The sequence below is a fragment of the Salmo trutta genome, chromosome 17 (assembly GCF_901001165.1).
Source record: "Salmo trutta chromosome 17, fSalTru1.1, whole genome shotgun sequence".
Taxonomy (NCBI): Eukaryota; Metazoa; Chordata; class Actinopteri; order Salmoniformes; family Salmonidae; genus Salmo; species Salmo trutta.
Window position 1 is genome coordinate 25,708,199 of NC_042973.1, and position 21,936 is coordinate 25,730,134.

Consider the following 21,936-nt stretch of genomic DNA (forward strand, 5'->3'; position numbering starts at 1 on the left):
CAGTCTTACGTACCCTGAGTCCAAAACACACGCGCACACACACACACACACACACACACACACACACACACACACACACACACACACACACACACACACACACACACACACACACACACACACACACAGACACACACTGTACAAACACACAAAACACAAAACACAAAACACAAAACACACAGCTTGCTGATAGGCCCGTGTGAACAGCAGTAAGGGGACTCATTATTTTCTAATTACAGCATGCTGAGCAGCTCTGAGGGAAACAAGCCTGTCTGATAGACACAGGAAACAATTATTCGTACAGGGAAGGCTGTCCAATGAGATGGGCTTTTTACTCTGTAACTGTTATGACTTTACCAATAAGCTAGAGCCTGTTATGTCTCATTATGCATGAGAGGCAGAATACAGAGCACTATTGTTGTAAAAACAGGCATGAGTACAAAGTGTTTGAATAGGTTGCGTATAGAGTTTATGTTTTTTGAGTTGCTTCAGCAAGGGTGAGGGTAAATTTCCATGGATATGGAATCTTTCTATAAAAACCTCTACCTGGAACAAGAAGACGCCAGGTAATGGCTCAGTGGTAGGGTACCTGGGAGTAACTGTCACGCTCTGACCTAGGAGAGCTGTGTTTTCTCTGTTTAGTTAGGTCAGGGTGTGATAGGTGGGTGGGCATTCTATGTTTTGTTTTCTATGTTTTGGCCGGGTATGGTTTCCAATCAGAGGCAGCTGTCTATCGTTGTCTCTGATTGGAAGCCATACTTAGGCAGCCTGTTTTTCCCTGTGTTTTTGTGCGATCTTGTTTTTGTGCAGCTGTGTGTGAGCAGCCCCAGAACGTCACGTTTGTTTCCGTTTCACCTGTTTATTGTTTGTTCAAGTTCACAATAAAATATGTGGAACTACCGGCACGCTGCGCCTTGGCTAATTTATGACAGGGAATTCGAAGACAGCACTCGTGACAGTAACTAGCAATGTCTAATTGCTGACACAAAAAAGCCACATTTGGGGAAAAAATTGGTATGTGGATGAAGGTCATTCTTAGGCAAATAAACTATAAAGGGAAATAAATGGCTAGAGTTGACACTTTTTTTTCTAATTTCATGAAATGTTGTTTTTAAAAAAGGGGCTTTTAAAAAAATAGTACCTGGGTAACTGCACCCCCCCCACACACACACACACACACACACACACACACACACACAAGGGGGATTTGGCCCCCGGGGTGTCAGTTACCCCGGTAGAAGATTATGAGATAGGGTTTCACAAAAGTGTCTTAAAATCCATTTAATCTGTTTTATTTTGAAATTCTTTAGTAAGTAATACTTAAAAGCGAAGTCTAGATGTCTTATTTTTATCATTTAATTAAAATACGGAGAGGGGGAATGGTGTTGCACATGTCACCATTAATATCCGCACTAATATCCACACTATAGTTGTTTTTAATTCATAAAAAAAATATTCATTAGAATATAGTATTTGAATGGAATATAACTAATAACATTAAATAACATTGGAATTGAACAATTCATTCTGATAGAGTTCAGTGTGTCAAATCGGAGGGCCTGTTGTCCGGACCTCTGGTAGTCTCTATGGGTGTGCCACAGGGCTCAATTCTCGGGCCGACTTTCTTCTCTGTATACATCAATGATGTTGCTCTTGCTGCTGGTGATTCTCTGATCCACCTCTACGCAGACGACAACATTCTGTATACTTCTGGCCCCTCTTTGGACACTGTGTTAACTAACCTCCAGACGAGCTTCAATGCCATACAACTCTCCTTCCGTGGCGTCCAACTGCTCTTAAACGCAGGTAAAACTAAATGCATGCTATTCAATCGATCACTGCCCGCACCTGCTCGCCCGTCCAGCATCACTACTCTGGACGGCTCTGACTTAGAATACGTGGACAACTACAAATACCTGGGTGTCTGGTTAGACTGTAAACTCTCCTTCCAGACTCACATTAAGCATCTCCAATCCAAAATTAAATCTAGAATCAGCTTCCTATATCACAACAAAGCATCCTTCACTCATGCCGCCAAACACACCCTCGTAAAACTGACCATCCTCGACATCATCTATAAAATAGCCTCCAACACTCTACTCAACAAACTGGATGTAGTCTATCACAGTGCCATCCGTTTTGTCACCAAAGCCCCATACACTACCCACCATTGCGACCTGTACTCTCTCGTTGGCTGGCCCTCGCTTCATACTCGTCGCCAAACCCACTGGTTACAGGTTATCTACAAGTCTCTGTTAGGTAAAGCCCCGCCTTATCTCAGCTCACTGGTCACCATAGCAGCACCCACTCGTAGCATGCGCTCCAGCAGGTATATCTCACTGGTCACCTCCAAAGCCAATTCCTCCTTTGGTCGTCTTTCCTTCCAGTTCTCTGCTGCCAATGACTGGAACGAACTGCAAAAATCTCTGAAGCTGGAAACTCATATCTCCCTCACTAGCTTTAAGCACCAGCTGTCAGAGCAGCTCACAGATCACTGCACCTGTACATAGCCCATCTGTAAACAGCCCATCTACCTACCTCATCCCCATACTCTATTTATTTATTTATTTATTTATCTTGCTCCTTTGCACCCCAGTATCTCTACTTGCACATTCATCTTCTGCACATCTACCATTCCAGTGTTTTAATTGCTATATTGTAATTACTTCGCCACCATGGCCTATTTATTGCCTTAACTTACCTCATTTGCACTCACTAGACTTTTTAAAAATGTTCTTTTGATCTATTGTATTATTGATTGTACGTTTGTTTATTCCATGTGTAACTCTGTGTTGTTGTATGTGTCAAATTGCTACGCTTCATCTTGGCCAGGTCGCAGTTGCAAATGACAACTTGTTCTCAACTAGCTTACCTGGTTAAATAAAGGTGAAATAAAATAATAATAATAATAACTTAACTAATTAATTCACTGTAACATTGGAGGCAACTCTCTTATGCTCTGCTATTGCACGATTCTAATTTGAACATAGGTCACAAATAAAGCTGTCCCCAGTCAAATTGGAGCATAACTCATGAGCCCACCTCCTGCACTGCTCACACCTAATCCATGTCCCCACCTGTGACTGAAAACAAGGGGAGAGATGCCAATTGAAAAGCTTTCTCTTAAAAACATAGCTAGCTATCTAGCTATATGACATAAAATGCAAAAGGCTATAAAGTAACATTAACTGTAAAGCTATCAGTCACTAGTGGACACATTGACAACTGCAATTAAGTTACGTTATATTTTTTTATGTATGTTACGTCAGACGATCTGGTAGTATTGTTAGGCTACATTGTTAGGTTATATTACTTGTTAGATATTACTGCATGGTCGGAACTAGAAGCACAAGCATTTCGCTACACTTGCATTAACACCTGCTAACCATGTGTATGTGACAAATACATTTGATTTGATTTGATAGTAAGGTTGCTAGCTAGCACTCCTAGCAGCTTATGCTAACTAGCTAGCTGGCTAGCATTTGCTGCTAGGGAAGTTTCTAGCTAGAAAGTTAGCATAAACTAGCACTAACTAGGCTAGTCATTGTCTAAATGACTAGTAGAAACACATTCATAACCATAAATGGGGGGCATGTTGCCGCCAACACACTCATCCAACATATTTCTACTTTATGAAAAAAAATGTCTCTCTAAACAAGTGGATTATTTAAATTAAGGCTTTCCTACTTGTATATTTAAAACAATCATATCTCTAACTTCATTGAAATATATCTACAACTTTTTCAAAATGTAAGAAAATTATATCAACTTACCACAAAATCGTTTTGTTGAAATATCTCCAAAAGTTGTGATGACACAGAATATTTGTTGTTGTTGAGCAAGAGCAGTGGCAGCCAAGGAAAGTGTTGGGGAAATATTTTGGTGATATCTTGTGGTCTTAATGTGAATTACAGGGGGTGGGGGCAGTTACCCCAGGGGGTTAGTTACCCCCTAGTACCCTATATACTTCTTTAACCTTGTGAATATTTAAAGGTTCTGTGACCTCAGGAGCTCTGGGTTACTGTTGGCAAACCCATCACATCATCAGCATGTGCTACCACATCTGGCCCTGGGCAGTGGAACAGTGCTTGTGGTAACTAAAAAGTGCACCCGCCTTTAAAGTCAGTAAGCATTGGTCATGTGGGGGGATTTACATATCATTTGGAACTGGTAATGTTGACTCATACTAATGACATGAGTCGGATGGCCATCTTTAACAGGAAAATGGATAAGCAATAAAACAATGAAACTAGAAATCCTAATAATGATAACAAGCATTCCTCACCGCAGCAGTCTCCTGTTGAAGGGCCTGGGTGGCAAAGCGGGCCACGTGGGTGATGATGGGGGAGAAGTTGGTGGGGCCGTAGAAACGGATGTGAGGCAGGCAGACAGAGTAGGCCTGGGCAATTCCCTCCACGCCTGACCATAGGAAACAGGAATCACACATGGAAACCAGCACAAACCGGCACCCTCACCAGCAGACAGAGGGCTAAGTATGGTAGTTCTCAAATAAATGACAAATAACACCCACTCCATGGATAAAGCAAGAAACAAACCTTAGTAAGTGCAGCTTGCAGTAAGTACATTGTAATAAGGTTTTTAACGGGGGTTACAGAAAACATAATAGTTGCTCACCTTGGCAGAAAGGATTGGTGGGGTCAAAGTTGATGGCAAATTCATGAGACACCTGCAGGTACAGGGGACGAAAAAACAAGCCTCAGGTGCAGAAATTGTACATTGAGAATGTCCAATGGCTGTAACAGACTGCAGAGGAATGTGAGAGCATTAGAAATATGCATTTCCATTGTATGATTGTAGCAGGTGGGAAAAGCAATGAATTATGTGACAAGCATTTTCTCTTCCTCCATTCCCCCTGCTTCACATGATCTATTCTTTCTTGCTTTCCTCCTCTCCAAATCCATTATGTACATTCCCATCCCTGCAGTGCCCTTTCATTCCAACTGTTTCAACCTCTCCCTCTCTTCTTCCTCTAGTCCTCTCAGACCACTGATGGATTTAACCTCCCTAAACGCTTCCCATAAAGTATCTGAACGCAAGGCTAAATATTCTGTCCATTTTTGTTGCTCAGCCTCCTCATTCCGTTGTCCTTTACATCAGTGCAGTGCCATGGCAACCCAGATGGGATTACAGTTGCATAATTATTGGAATATGCATGTTTTATACATACTCTGTGATACCGCTGTGTTCCAGTCTCCCTCTTCTCTTTAGCATTCTTTTTGGCTCTATGTCTATCATATGTAGTGTGCCGTGAAGACACACCCTCACATGTAGACAGTTTATACACTTACTTTCCAGTCTGGAGGGAGTTGAGCCCCAAATCCCAGAGCAGGAAACATTTTGTCACTGAGGAAGGAGGGCAACAGATTGACAGTGATGAGTAAAAAGCAACTTCATCAGAATTCAACATGCAATTTTGCATTATGGAATGTCTCAATAAACTCGGGATGGTACTTTATCAGAAACAATGAGTGACATAAAGAATATGACTGAGTAGACAGAATTAGAAGAGTTGAAGGGACCTTTTAGTGACTTTTGACTGTGATGTATAAAATATAATACTTTATTTATCTGTGATTTGATCATATTGAGTCCTGTCATTACTGTTTACACTAATGGGACTCACGTGTCATAGTCCTGGATGATCTGGCCCACAGCCAGGATGGCAGACAAGTACTCATTGCTGCCCAGAGGGTTGATGAAGTGAAGAGAGGAGGCCTCCCGAGGGTTCCCATTAGACGCTGTGAAATCAATGCCAACCTACAGGAATAGCAAGACAGGAGACAGACATGCTCACAAACACAAACAAAGCCTATAAATCAGCTTAAATATGAACAAAAGTGTGGAGCATATAAAAAGATTCCAGTGAATCCTACAGAGCCTTATTTCAGGATCCTGTCCTCGGGCAAAGTGACTTCATTTAAGATGGTTACAATATAAACATGGTAATTAACTCAAAGATTTCAACTAACAAGCCCTCCCAAGCCCACATCTTCATTCAGTCCATGCTAATGCCTTTAACCAACAATCCTATCAAAGAGCATGGCTTCTACTCAGATCTCCTCCAGTTCCTACCAAAGTTGTGGCTGATAACTGGACAGCCTCTATTAGACAATAGGTGGACAAGGTGAGGATAAAAAGAGAAGAGAGAGAAAGAGAGAAAGAGAGGGTGAAAAAGACAGAAAGAGAGGGAAAGGGAGAGAGAGATGCGATCTGACAGAATCAGGGTGCCACTTCATATGCCCAATCCCCTGCGTCTCAATCAAGCCCTAGGCAATGTGACGAGTGTGCTGCTACTCTGCATGAGCAGGGAACTGACTCAAATCTTTAGCTTTATCTCAATTTAGTCCAGATGAATGACCATGTTTCTTAACCATACCTTTAAGTCTGGGTACAGGGTTCTGAAAGGGCTGGCCGGTGCTGTGATAACAACCTAATGTACAATCAGATGACCTCATGAATGACTACAAGTCTTAACACTGGTCTACTAAGCACCGCTCCACACCGCAGGTCTGACCTGTAGGCTAGTTTGACAAATACTCTAAAGCTGCTTTTAATACAATGCTATAGTACTGTGTTATATAGTGAATACGTTTTCCCATGCAACTACTGCAAAGACTGTAGTCTCTAGTTCCAGTCTATATATGAGCAGCGTTCTCATCTGCATCTCATCTGCATCTCTGCAGCGTTCTCATTTCCCCTCTAACAGATTAGGATTAGGTACATGCTAAATCTGATTGAATGCAGTGGATCAGAGAGAGAGAACATCTTTCTATGTGAGACAAATCAAAGAACTCTGACAAAAGAAAGCAGATTAAGAGAACTGCAGGATGCACCTTTGAGGATTTAGATTCACATTCTTTCTCAAACACCGATCTTGACTGAATTATAACATGCAGGTGTGAACTCTTTAAATCATTTTAATTATCATATTGGATTAAGGTAGATGATTAAGGTATTACTACTGGTGTTCTGAATATATTTTTTAAATACTAATATAATTTGTCCCAGTAGAAATTGTAGTAACTCCTCTTTTAAAATGGGAAACATTTTGTAAAACTGTCAGGATTCATTTCAAATTTCCTGCCTAGCAGCTAGGTTTTTAGAAAATGCAAACTAAAAGGACAAAAATATTATGGATACAGTACAAACACAAAATCCATTGGTCTCTCAAGCGTGACCTATAAGATGTTGCCACCTAAAGCCAAACCATGGAGATAGTCTCCAGTCATGTTCCTATTATTGTGTTCAGTCTCCCTCATTTATTCCTGCTAAGACATAGTCTCGCTTCGGCACAAATCACAGTAACTATGGCAACACAAATGTTCCATTTGCTTTAAAAAAAAAATCTGACAATAACAAGGGGAGAAAATCATTTCTTGAACAGGACCACACATACAGCCTGCTAATCAGAACAATGTCTGTGGTCCACAACCACATAAATAAACACATCTGGTCACATACAAGTAACTAAAGAGGTGTGGCAGAATAAAACATTAATGGAAAGTTAATGTTGCCATTCAGAGAATAATAAAATACAGGTGGAGCTCTTTTGCTGAGAAAATAGGAAAATAGATCATGCACATATTTTGGCACCACAAAGGGAACAGATCCTCTGAGTATTTCACGGTAGCATGGATACGTAAATGGTGGTAGACAATGTTTCAGCACAATTGGAGATACATACCCTGGCTGGCCAATAATAGAGCTCTGACACAAAGGTGTGACATCACCAGGGACGCACAATGTTTCTCTCATCAGCCTGAGCCAAAAATAGACCAATAACGATGTTCTCCTACTACGGAGAAATCTGAACCTACAGATACAGGATCTTAATATGACCAGTTTCTCACAGCAGGAAAATAATCATTCAGCAACAGGAAAGTTGAATTGTTGTGTGGATTATACATTTATAGTTAGGGCAAATCAAGTCTGACATTTTAAAGTGGAAATTATAAACTTTGGAAGCCTTTTTAAACCTTGAAGATCCTACACCTGTACCATGTTTGCAAAGATTTATAGTACTATAGCATGCATTCAATGAATGAAGTAACATATCCAAGTGTGTTATGTTCAAATAAAAAAATACATGTTTTTATGTTGTTGGTGTAAATTAAAAATAAAATAAAATTGTATTTGTCACATCACTCTCATGCTTCGTAAACAACAAGTGTGGACTAACAGTGAAATGGTTACTTACGAGATTTTCCTGACAATGCAGAGACAAAGAAATAGAGAAATAATAGAACAATGAAACATGTAATAATAATAAAAGTAATAATAGACACACAATGAGTAACAATAACTTGGCTATATACAAGTTAATGCAAAAAGGGTCAATGCAGATAGTTAAATAGTTAAGAAATAGCTACCTGGACTAACTATTAAGCAGGTTTGTAGCTTGGGGGTAGAAGCTGTTCAGGGTCCTTTTGGTTACAGACTTGTCGTACTTCATCGGTACCGCTTGCCGTGCAGTAGTAGAGAGAACAGTCTATGACTTGGGTGGCTGGAGTCCAACAATTTTTAAGGAATTTTTCTGACACCACCTGGTATAGAGGTCCTGGTTGGCAGGGAGCTCGGCCCCAGTGATGTACTGGGTCGTACACACTACCCTCTGTAGTGCCTTACAGTTGATGCCAAGCACTCTGAGGAATCTGAAGCTCTAGACGTGCTCCACTACAGCCCCGCCAATGTTAATGGGGGTGTGCTGGGCCCTCCATTTCCTTTAGTCCACCATCTGCTTCTTTGTCTTGCTGATGTTGAGGGAGAGGTTGTTGTACTGGCACCTCACTGACAGGTCTCTGAACTCCTCCCTTTAGGCTGTCTCATCCCTTTCTCATCGTCAACAGTGATCAGGCCTGGGTGCAGTCGTGGGTGAACAGGGAGTACAGGAGGCACTGGCGTTCCCGACAGCCCCCGCAAGGCGGAGGGGCTCACGAGTTCTGGGGGCCAATGCGCCTTTCACCGATGTCTATTTTTTATTAATTTAATCAATCATTTTGACAGTAACCCTCCAAAAAGTCATTCACACACCTCTTTAATTTCCATAAGTAAGTGTTTGTTTCTTCAGGAATGTGACTAAAAAAGTGATAAATAAAAAATAAACTGATTGAAAGTATGAGGGGATGTTTTTATTTATTTATTTTATTAACCTTTATTTAACTAGGCAAGCCAATTGAGAACAAATTCTTATTTACAATGACGGCCTACCCCAGCCAAACCCAGACGACGCTGGGCCAACTGTGCGCCGCCCTATGGGACTCACAATCATGGCCGGATGTGATACAGCCTGGACAAATCAGTGGACAAATGCCATAGTCAAGGCTATGACGGAGCCAGTACAATGAGTGGAGCTTACTCAGGTGTTCAAAAGTGCATATCAGACCGAGAGCCTAATGCTTCTTAGGGAGATTTAGTTTAGAAATGATCTCTCTGCAGAAGCGACACAGGGATGGTAAAAACAGCATGATTGCCGTAGCAACATCAGGGCAGAAGGGAGTTGTGCTTCAAATACAGCAGTTCTGTAACATCTTTAATTGAGCCTCTCATTCTCCTCAATTGCCAGCCTAAACATATTACGGAAAGAGTTTAACAGTATAGGAAGCAGTTGAAACAGTTCTTGAGGGCAAAAAAAGAAGAACAACAACAAAAAGCTGTTTGCAATTTCGTTCATACTGGTGAACCGGTGTTTGAGTTGTGTGGTGCAATATCAACAGTCCCTTATCTCAGGTCCCTTATCTCAGGCATCATTCAAGACTACGTTTAAATTGTGTGCAGCGCAATGGACATATAATGCACAATATCTCAGGAAAGACTGTGTGGGTTGTCAATACTCAGTATAGAAAACAGTCAGGCCCGCAACCTGGATCTACAGACTGTGGTGAAAGCATTTGCACACAAAAAAGGAGGACTTCAGGACACCAGGGGAGACTCTCAAATGTAATTTAATTTACCTTGAATATTGCAGCCCATTTGTGTAGGCTATCAGCCAGACAAAACCCGTTCAACAATAAATAGTGTCTGAATTTATCCTCAAGTCGACTACTTTTTTCCTCATTGTTTGGCTATTTGATGTGTCAATTTTTATAAATGTTTATAAGTAGTAGCTAAATACGGTACATAGTTATAGATAGTACACTGCATAATGAAACAATCCCTAGTAAGCTAGTGTTTTGAGGGTGGACTGACTGTATTATTTGGCATTAATAGACTGGTTTTACGCAGAACTTTCTATCCAAGCTGGGAGAGAGTGCGAGGACGGCTCATGTCATGCAGATTCAGGTAGCTTATTCAGGACAGTTGTATATAAAAAAAATGTACAGTGGGGGGAAAAAGTATTTGATCCCCTGCTGATTTTGTACGTTTGCCCACTTACAAAGAAATGATCAGTCTATAATTTTAATGGTAGGTTTATTTGAACAGTGAGAGACAGAATAACAACAAAAAAATCCAGAAAAACGCATGTCAAAAATGTTATAAAATGATTTGCATTTTAATGGGGGAAATAAGTATTTGACCCCTCTGCAAAACATGACTTAATACTTGGTGGCAAAACCCTTGTTGGCAATCACAGAGGTCAGACGTTTCTTGTAGTTGGCCACCAGGTTTGCACACATCTCAGGAGGGATTTTGTCCCACTCCTCTTTGCAGATCTTCTCCAAGTCATTAAAGTTTAGAGGCTGACGTTTGGCAACTCGAACCTTTAGCTCCCTCCACAGATTTTCTATGGGATTAAGGTCTGGAGACTGGCTAGGCCACTCCAGGACCTTAATGTGCTTCTTCTTGAGCCACTCCTTTGCTGCCTTGGCCGTGTGTTTTGGGTCATTGTCATGCTGGAATACCCATCCACGACCCATTTTCAATGCCCTGGCTGAGGGAAGGATGTTCTCACCCAAGATTAGACGGTACATGGCCCCGTCCATCATCCCTTTGATGTGGTGAAGTTGTCCTGTCCCCTTAGCAGAAAAACACCCCCAAAGCATAATGTTTCCACAACCATGTTTGACGGTGGAGATGGTGTTCTTGGGGTCATAGGCAGCATTCCTCCTCCTCCAAACACGGCGAGTTGAGTTGATGTCAAAGAGCTCCATTTTGGTCTCATCTGACCACAACACTTTCACCAGTTGTCCTCTGAATCATTCAGATGTTCATTGGCAAACTTCAGACGGGCATGTATATGTATTCTTGAGCAGGTGGACCTTGCGGGCACTGCAGGATTTCAAGCCTTCACGGCGTAGTGTGTTACCAATTGTTTTCTTGGTGACTATGATCCCAGCTGCCTTGAGATCATTGACAAGATCCCCCCGTGTAGTTATGGGCTGATTCCTCACCGTTCTCATGATCATTGCAACCCCACGAGGTGAGATCTTGCATGGAGCCCCAGGCCGAGGGATATTGACAGTTCTTTTGTGCTTCTTCCATTTGCGAATAATCACACCAAATGTTGTCACCTTCTCACCAAGCTGCTTGGCGATGGTCTTGTAGCCCATTCCAGCCTTGTGTAGGTCTACAATCTTGTCCCTGACATCCTTGGAGAGCTCTTTGGTCTTGGCCATGGTGGAGAGTTTGGAATCTGATTGATTGATTGCTTCTGTGGACAGGTGTCTTTTTCACAGGTAACAAGCTGCGGTTAGGATCACTCCCTTTAAGAGTGTGCTCCTAATCTCAGCTCGTTACCTGTATAAAAGACACCTAGGAGCTAGAAATCTTTCTGATTGAGAGGGGGTCAAATACTTATTTCCCTCATTAAAATGCAAATCAATTTATAACATTTTTGACATGCGTTTTTCTGGATATTTTTGTTGTTATTCTGTCTCTCACTGTTCAAATAAACCTACCATTAAAATTATAGGCTGATCCTTTCCTTATCAGTGGGCAAACGTACAAAATCGGCAGGGGATCAAATACTTTTCTCCCCCACTGTATACTGTTGCATCTGACATTTATTTTACAATCTGCAATGTTTGAATTTCCAACATTAATTACTGAACAAGTCAGCCAGCATTCGAAAAATGGCAGCATTGCAACGCTGTGTATAGCTTCGTGAAATGTTAGGCATAACATGAGAAAATGACGACCAAATAGGCCTACCAATAAATATATATCCTTTAGCTAAAGCTAAGCTAAGCCCTGGCACCACAGAAAGCCTATCATTAATTCGATAGGCATGAAGCCACATAGACATGTCGACATTTCAGCACCATGGACAGAGATCAGTAGTCTATACTTCAACCTTGCGGAGGCCCAGAGAAACTGCGTTACGCCAGTGACAGGAGGGGACTAAGCACCCACTCCTGAGGGGGCCCATGTTGAGGGTCAGCGTGGCTGATGTGTTGATGCCTAACCTCACCACCTGGGGGCGTCCTGTCAAAAACTCCAGGATCCAGTTGGAGTAGTTGCAGAGGGAGGTGTTCAGTCTCAGGGTCCTTAGTATAATGATGAGCTTGGAGGGCACTATGGTGTTGAGCACTGAGCTGTAGTCAATGAACAGCATTCTCACGTACTGTAGGTGTTCCTTTTGTCCAGGTGGGAAAGGGCAGTGTGGAGAGCAGTGGAGATTGCGTTATCTGTGGATCTGTTGGGGCGGTATGTGAATTGTAGTGGGTCCAGGGTGTCTAGGATGATGGTGTTGATGTGAGTCATGAGCAGCCTTTCAAAGCACTTAATGGCTACAGATGTGAATGTTATGGGGTGATAATCATTTAGACAGGTTACCTTGGCGTTCTTGTGCACAGGGACTATGGTGGTCTGCTTCAAACATGTAGGTATTACAGACTGGTCAGGGAGAGGTTGAAAATGTCAGTGAAGACACTTGCCAGCTTGTCAGCACATGCTCTGAGTACGCTTGTCGGATGTGGCAGGGCTTAAAAAAATATCACGGATTACAAAAGGAAACCCAGTCACGAGCTGCCCAGTGACGCGAGCCTACCAGTCGAGCTAAAAATGCCTTCTATGCTCGCTTCGAGGCAAGCAACACTGAATCATGCGTGAGTGCACCAGCTATTCCAGATGACTGTGTGATCACGCTCTCCATAGCCGATGTGAGCAAGACCTTTAAACAGGTTAACATTTATAAGGCCGCAGGGCATGTCGGATTACCAGTACGCATCAGAGCCGGTGTAGTAGGATTCGATCTTAGTTCTGTATTGACACTTTGTCTGTTTGATGGTTTGTCAGAGGGCATAGCGGGATATCTTATCAGGGTCCGGGTTAGTGTCCCGCTCCTTTGAAGCAGCAGCTCTAGCCTTTAGCCCCAGTGTGGATGTTGCTTGTAATCCATGGCTTCTGGTTGGGATATGTACGTACAGTCACTGTGGGGACGACATTATCAATGCACTTATTAATAAAGCTGGTGACTGATGTGGTAAACTCCTCAATGCCATCGGATGAGTCCCGGATCATATTCCAGGCAGTGCTAGCGAAAGTCCTGTAGATTAGCATATGCTTCATTGGACCACTTCCATATTGAGCGAATCACTGATACTTCCTGTTTGAGATTTTGCTTGTAAGCAGGAATCAGGAGGATAGATTTTCCAAATGGAAGGTGAGGGAGAGCTTTGTATGCATCTCTGTTTGTGGAGTAAAGGTGATCTAGAGTTTTTAGCCTCTAGTTGCACAGGTGACATGCTGGTAGAAATGAGGTAAAACGGATTTCAGTTTTTCTGCATTAACCTGTTGGGGCTAGGGGGCAGTATTTGCACGGCCGGATAAAAAACTTACCCGATTTAAACTGGTTACTACTCTTGCCCAGAAAGGGAATATGCATATAATTGGTAGATTTGGATAGAAAACACTCTAAAGTTTCTAAAACTGTTTGAATGGTGTCTGTGAGTACAACAGAACTCATATGGCAGGCCAAAACCTGAGAAGATTCCATACAGGAAGTGCCCTGTCTGACAATTTGTTCTCCTTCTGCGGCATCTCTATCGAAAATACAGCATCTCTGCTGTAACGTGACATTTTCTAAGGCTTCCATTGGCTCTCAGAAGGCGCCAGAAAGTGGAATGACGTCTCTCCAGTCTCTGGGCGAAAAACAGCAGGAGATTTTGTGAGTGGTCAGGCTGAGAGCAGTGACACTGGAGATGCGCGTTCATGTGAATTCTCCATGTTTTTCTTTCTCTCTTTGAATGAATACAACGTTGCCCGGTTGGAATATTATCGCTATTTTACAAGAAAAATCGCATAAAAATTGATTTTAAACAGCGTTTGACATGCTTCGAAGTACGGTAATGGATTATTTTGAAGTTTTTTGTCACGAAATGCGCTCGCGCGTCACCCTTCGGATACTGACCTGAACGCACGAACAAAACAGAGGTATTTGGATATAACTATGGATTATTTCGAACCAAAACAACATTTGTTGTTGAAGTAGAAGTCCTGGGAGTGCATTCTGACGAAGAACAGCAAAGGTAATCCAATTTCTCTTATAGTAAATCTGAGTTTGGTGAGGGCCAAACTTGGTGGGTGTCAAATTAGCTAGCCGTGATGGCTACTCAGAATATTGCAAAATGTGCTTTCGCCGAAAAGCTATTTTAAAATCTGACACCGCGATTGCATAAAGGAGTTCTGTATCTATAATTCTTAAAATAATTGTTATGTATTTTGTGAACTTTAATCATGAGTAATTAAGTAAATTCACCGGAAGTTTGCGGTGGGTATGCTAGTTCTGAACATCACATGCTAATGTAAAAAGCAGTTTTTTGATATAAATATGAACTTGATTGAACAAAACATGCATGTATTGTATAACATAATGTCCTAGGAGTGTCATCTGATGAAGATCATCAAAGGTTAGTGCTGCATTTAGCTGTGGCTTTGGTTTTTGTGACATATATGCTTGCTTTGAAAATGGCTGTGTGATTATTTTTGGCAGGGTACTCTCCTGACATAATCTAATGTTTTGCTTTCGCTGTAAAGCCTTTTTGAAATCGGACAGTGTGGTTAGATTAACGAGAGTCTTGTCTTTAAAATGGTGTAAAATAGTCATATGTTTGAGAAATTGAAGTTATAGCATTTATGAGGTATTTGTATTTCGCGCCACGCGATTCCACTGGCTGTTGACTAGGTTGCCCAGGGAGGTTAAATAACCGGCCACTAGGAGAGTGGGAGTACAGGGTCAGAGTTTACAGGTAGAGAGTGGGAGTACAGGGTCAGAGTTTACATGTAGAGAGTGGGAGTACAGGGTCAGAGTTTACATGTAGAGAGTGGGAGTACAGGGTCAGAGTTTACAGGTAGAGAGTGGGAGTACAGGGTCAGAGTTTACAGGTAGAGAGTGGGAGTACAGGGTCAGAGTTTACAGGTAGAGAGTGGGAGTACAGGGTCAGAGTTTACAGGTAGAGAGTGGGAGTACAGGGTCAGAGTTTACAGGTAGAAAGTGGGAGACACATTGAGGTGAGTGATGACATACTCACAGTGAACATGATTTGGCATCCACCTAAAATATAGTCCAGGAAGGTATAGTCCCTTTCAACCTGAGGAGACAGTATTCAAAGATTATTCTAACTCTGCTCATACCATTCCATCCATACTGTAGCAAGTTCAAATGATTTTCCCTATAGATAAATAATTGGAGAAGGCACGGAAGTGGCACTTTGATAGGATTGAGTCGTCTCCATATTCAGTAATTGGTGATTACTGCAGGCAGCCCCTGGTTGACTGTGTGAGACTGACAGGTGTTTTGTGCTGATATTAATAAATACATTTATTAGCGATTTGAGCCATTATTCTAATCCCTGCCTGCAGAAAAACCAAAATTACAGGCATTTTTGTTTGTAATCAAAAAAAATATTATGAAGGAAAGTCATTAGCTGTGTGCATAAGGCTTTAATGTGCATTCATAATTTAATTAAAAAGCAGTTTCCTTTTAGACCTAATATGCATTTTGCGGTTGCCATAGTGGGTTGACTAATTAGTCATTAAGAGGGATAGTGTACACTATATCTATTAGTCTCTATGTGTTTTGGTTCACCTTGCATGACTTCAGAATGATGATTCCAGAGTTTTTGTAGCTCTTTTTCTTCTTCTGTTTCTTGGGATTAATGCATTCAAATTCGATCTGGAGCAGAAGAACACAGAGTAAGAAATTACCACTGGGACCCCTCTTCACACCCACACAATGTACACTCTTTCTCACATCGGCTGTATTTGATTTCTGCCATTAGCTAATGACACAAGGTTTTCAACAGGAAGTCAGGAGCCAAAAACGTAAGTCAAATACAGAGCTGTTCCTATACTTCTCTCTCCAGGTGTGGCTGGGCTGTAAAATGAAGCATAACCCAACATGTATTAGTGAGGTTAAAAACAAGGTGTAAATAAGCACTTGTGAATATCCAAATGAACAGGTGTCCTCCATTCAGAAATGGTGAGCTGTGTTAACTGCAGTGTCTTAAGTGAGTCATCCACTCGCAGTGAGGAGAACACTGAGTTGAGACAGTGTAAAAATTGTGTTTGATCCACATCACAGCATGACTAAAGCATGCAGAACAAACCCCCATAGATAAACTGGAGTAGCTCTCAAATCCATCCCTCACCTCCAGTGAATTTTGGGCTTCACTCATCTTGTTGACAGTGGTCTGAAACTCTCCAATGAAGTCATGGCCTCCATCGTTGTCGTAATCATAGCACAGTACCTAAAATACGAGACAACATACAGTAATACCACAAAAAAATAACTTCTTAAAATGTATTTACATTTTTACATACTGTATCTAAAGGGGGATTCCATTTTCATACCATCGCCCTCAGATGAATGCACATGTTGATAAACCTTACTCACCTTGATGCTCCTGTCCACGTCCCCGTTACAGAGGGAGATGAGCGGTACTGTGAAGGGCTTCCACACCGGGTCCAGAGTGTTCTTTATCACCTGCAGCACAAAAACAGGTACAGTGAGAAAACCTCTTCCATGTCACTTGGAATACAGAACTCAGAAGCCAATCCAAGCCTATCCAGTTACTGTTGTCAGCAGGTGGTAAGACACCTTGTTTAGTGATATAACACTCAGTTCTGCAGTCTTGACATTTAAATAGTTTAAACAGCCCCCCCCGACCTACTCACCTCTGTCCTGTGGACCAACATCCATTTCCCATCATCTCCTTGCTTGTGGAACTCTAGGTAGGGGTCTGATTTACCAAAGAAATCCTACAAAACAAAACAATCTGGTTTGACAATGGCCCACATACCACTATCAAAATGCAAATAAAATTGTGTGAACTAACACTTGCACTTGACTTTTTTTCCCTCTTACTATCTCTGACTTTGCTGATAGCTCCTTTGAGGAAAAATGTACATACTATGATTGTGATATGTGGTTGTCTCACCTAGCTAGCTTAAGATGAATGCACTAATTGAAGTCGCTCTGGATAAGAGCATCTGCTAAATGACTCAAATGTAAAATGTAAATGGACAAAATATTATTGCTGTTCCAAATATTAAGTAAGAACTTTTTAACAGAGATGATAATATAGTAGCAGTAACTCTTACCTTCTTGTCAAGCTTTCTCCCACACAATGTCAATGTGATTATTCTATTGTCTGACAGTTCCAGCGCAGTTATCTGCATACAAGACAAACTGTTACTGGGTTGTACTACGTAACACTGCACCATGTTACAGAACAGTGTGTGTGTGTGTGTGTGTGTGTGTGTGTGTGGACATGTTTTTGGTTCTTGGATTTCTTTGTGGGAATGAGGTATATAAGCAGGATGTTCTCACTGTGATGGTTCCCTTCCCAGCTGGCTTGCTATTGGCCAAGGTCAGTGGTCGGTGAAGTTTCTTATTGGACACAATCTAAAGGTCACAGATCAGAGAGAGAAGTGAGATAGGGGTGAAATGCCCAACTGCAGATACACATAAACAGGTGATAAACAGGTGCAGAAAGGTGTCACAGACAGATTATAAGAACCACGTGACAGGTAGCATACCACCCCCAGTGTACAGATGTACTCTCCCAGGAAGTCATGCTCATACAACTGGCTGCTGCACTTGTCCTCATCAAACAGGGCAAACTTGAGCTTCTGGACCTCCTCAAAATGGTAGTCCACCTTAAACTTCACCCCAAACACTGGATTCAGGTTATTCACTGCAGTCTCTGTTCGACCAATCTGAAAATAATACACAGGAATACACTATGTTTTTCTGAAACAAGTACTGTACTCACACACAAGCACCGCGCACACACAGCGGAGGTGGAGGGTGGACATGTGGGGGTGTTGAAGGTTGATAAGGTCTTGTTCATGTGAAAGATAAAACCAGGTGGTGGTGACTAACACAGTGTATGTCTGACTCACACTGATAGAAGATGTACACATACTCATCACCCCCTCTTGTTCTCCCATCGCTGAGCCTAGAGCGGAGCAGACCGTATATGTTTCTTCACTGCTCTGTCTGTTTGACTGGAACCCCTAGTCTCTGTCTCTCCCCGCACCTTCTGATTGTTACCTCCTCCCCTTTCTGTGTTATCACACTTCCCTCTTTACCCCCACAGAACAGATGGCCACTCCACCCAGAGTGAACCCCCCTCTCACACCTAGACGGACAGGGAGAAAAACCCTTCACTTTAACAACCCTTCACTTGTCAATGCCGGCTCAGCCGTGTGTTTTTTGGCTGTGTGTGTATTGTTGTGTGTTTCATATGCTGTAGCTTTCATCATGATCCAAAGAGAAACCATTGTGAGGATTTCTATTTTACACCTCTGGAATAGCACACAGCCTCCGAGGTACTTTTTATACATAGGCTACCCGTTTTTAAAACCCACTGTGTATATTCCATGTCCCTTCCCTGTTTGCCTGTTAGTTCCATTCCTCATTTCTCTTTCCACGCATTAAGAACATCATGATTCCTTTGTTTCCATCCACGTTTCCATGGTTACTGCAGCAACCGCTAGGCTGGTTTCATGTTGGAACCTGCCCTGTTGACCGACAGCTCAGGCCTGCAGGAACACGCTCAGCCTGCTTCAACAGAACACTACCCAGGCAGGCAGGCATGTTTTTCCCTGGCACTGAGAGGGTACCCCGAGCGCACACGCGCGCACACACACACACACACACACACACACACACACACACACACACACACACACACACACACACACACACACACACACACACACACACACACACACACACACACACACACACACACACACACACACACACACACACACACACAAAGTCATGAGCCCTGCCTAGTTCTACAATTTTCTCTTCTTATAATGTGATTTAAAACCTAACCCTAACCTTAACCACACTGCTAACCCTAAACTTTTTTTTCATGCATTTTTACAATATAGCCAATTTTGAATTTGTACCTGTGTTATCTAGTGGAAACCCACTCCTCAAGGCAACACGGCTTCAAAGACAGCTCTGGATTAACGTTTCTCCATAGTATATTGATATTCCACCATTTCCTTGGTTTATACAGAACACTCAGTGTTATTGCGAACTTGACTAGTAAGTGATTAAACATTGAGAGCATTCAACAGTGAGAGGAAATTTCTTTGTAATGTTTATTTCACCCTCTAAAGTGGTTTGCTTTTCATGTTTAACTCTCTCTTTTAGCATCTCTCAGTATCATCTTTGTTCCAACTTTCATCATAACCACAAGTTCTTCATGTTTTTTACCTTTATACTACCCCTCCAGTCAGTCACCCATTCCTTCTACTTTTCCAGCAATCATTTCCCTCATCTCGCCATGAATCATTATCCATCCACCCTTTTCCACCCATGTCCACCCCTCCCCTCATCACCTCAACCCAGCTGCTGTCCACCTCATTGAATAGCACACAGAAGGGGTCTGACTTGGAGGTCACATCTCTGTCCAGCAGGTTGCCGCAGCACACAGACAGCTCCACCCTGGTGACGCAGTGCTGGGGACCCACGGTTGACCCAGAGTCGGGCCCCGTGCCTAGTGTGTAGGCCATGCCGGCAGGAGTGTCAGCCCTCCCACAGCCTGGGAACATACACAGCAAAGAGAAACAACATTATGCATGACATTACAGTAGCACTGAGTGTTCTGTAGACTCATAGATTCAGAATAAGGTAGAGAAACTGACAAAACATGGGGATGCTTAATGCAGGGTGGTTAATGACAGAACATTTGAGACCTACAGTATCATACATTCTCATATTCCATATTCAATAGAACATAAAAATGTAATTTTATCCATGTGCAGTATCCAGAGAGTTGCCTAAATCAATTCAGCTGCAGGAAAAACAAAGGTCAGGGCCACATACAGAATAATGTATCTAGTACAGTGGTCCATCATATGTCATATGAGAGAATAACTAATGAGATCTGTACACTGTCAAACATTCATGCACAGGTAACGTAATTTGTAAGGACATGATGAGTATGGTGAGAGCTCCTGTTGCTAAGATACTGATGTGCCATTGTGGAAGACCCTCCTTCCACTGCTAGTGGAACCAGGAAACTGGTTATATTCCCTAGAGATCACAGATGTGCAACTGCATATGTTATAGCATCATTTATTAAAACCACTGTAAATACAAATAAAACCAAAATGATTATTTACCTACATTGTCATTTTCTGATATGGTTAACGGACTTTTTTATGTAAGCACCATAGATGAAGCTCTCTATGAAGCTCTTACCATATAAAGGTCTTCCATTACCAATAATTAGCTTCAACCAAAGCAAATGGCAAAAGTGTACAATGGGAGCATACGGACGTGTTCCGTAACATAAACACACACATGACACACTGCCAACCAAATCATCATCAATCTTCATGGATGTATGTATGCGCAAGCAAGTGCGCAAAAGTAAAGTATCATATTCTCAATCGCTTGTATAATGTAAATGGTTAAATGTTGTTTTGGTATCCGTAAAAATATTATACTGAATACATCAGCATAGTATTGCTCACATACCTAAAGTAAAAAGGGGAATAACTCACCCCATATCCCTAAACAGCCACTCAGGTTCAGTCCATCCAACATTACAGTCAGTGGAGTGACTAAAACACTCTTCACACCTAAGGCAAAGCTTTGGCCATATATACCCTGACCATAAGGGCCATTTTTAGAATAATAGCCACATTCTATTTGTTCACTTCTGATGGCTGATGATGTAATGGAAAACTTGTATTGTTACCAAATCAACAGCATAATCATCCTTATCCTTATACAAACAGAGAGATCAACAATCCAAACACACACACACACACACACACACACACACACACACACACACACACACACACACACACACACACACACACACACACACACACACACACACAACCCCTTATCGCTCAAACTGGAAACTGTGCCTCACTCACCTTAATAGCACAGTAAACACAACGTACATGGTCATTTACTCTAACACTCTAATTACCTGTCTGCCCTGGTGTATGCTGACAAGTGGCAGAAATTTAGCATTTTCTTTCTCAGGGTACAATAAGCATATTTGTGGGGAAGAGGGGAATGGGGCAATACTATGCAGTGTTTTCCCTAGGATTTTTTTCAGCAGTGGTGGCAACGGTAGCGGGTTGGGGGGGGGGCTGCATTGCTACTAGCATTAGCACAATGACATGCTAGCTGTTCCCATAGACTCCCAGTTATTGAGCCAAATGCTTTTAAATGGATGCTGGGGAAACATGTAGGGGAAAAATATAGGTGATACATCGCTATGGGATATAAGTAAGTGGCTACAGAGGACAGGCAGACACTGCAATTTTAAGGAAGCCCAAAACTGTCAGTGATTGGTATGTAAAAAGACAATGCCACATACTGTATGTGTATCGAAGTTCAAATAGAAACTTTGATACTTTACCCTCTTAGTTAGAATTATTTTCATGTCCGTCGCTGAATACGCAATTATATAATCACATACCGAAAACTGAGTTGAATACAGTAGGCAACCTAAAAGACTGGCGATCTGTGAGTTACAGACCCAGGTC

General features: G+C 42.0%; 1 protein-coding gene across 1 annotated transcript in view; it reads right to left on the reverse strand.

Moving 5' to 3' along the window:
• Positions 1–21,936, reverse strand: part of LOC115151935 (copine-2) — a 40,688-nt gene that overhangs the window by 17,507 nt on the left and 1,245 nt on the right. The window contains exons 2-14 of the mRNA XM_029696298.1: positions 19,762–19,964; positions 17,938–18,117; positions 17,729–17,803; positions 17,500–17,571; positions 17,074–17,157; positions 16,793–16,882; positions 16,548–16,646; positions 15,986–16,072; positions 15,429–15,488; positions 5,645–5,778; positions 5,310–5,364; positions 4,636–4,687; positions 4,286–4,419 (exon numbers count right to left, since the gene is read on the reverse strand). Coding sequence (XP_029552158.1) covers positions 4,286–4,419; positions 4,636–4,687; positions 5,310–5,364; positions 5,645–5,778; positions 15,429–15,488; positions 15,986–16,072; positions 16,548–16,646; positions 16,793–16,882; positions 17,074–17,157; positions 17,500–17,571; positions 17,729–17,803; positions 17,938–18,117; positions 19,762–19,935 — 1,296 coding nt within the window. The 5' untranslated portion in view covers positions 19,936–19,964. The remainder of the gene's footprint in view (positions 1–4,285; positions 4,420–4,635; positions 4,688–5,309; positions 5,365–5,644; positions 5,779–15,428; positions 15,489–15,985; positions 16,073–16,547; positions 16,647–16,792; positions 16,883–17,073; positions 17,158–17,499; positions 17,572–17,728; positions 17,804–17,937; positions 18,118–19,761; positions 19,965–21,936) is intronic.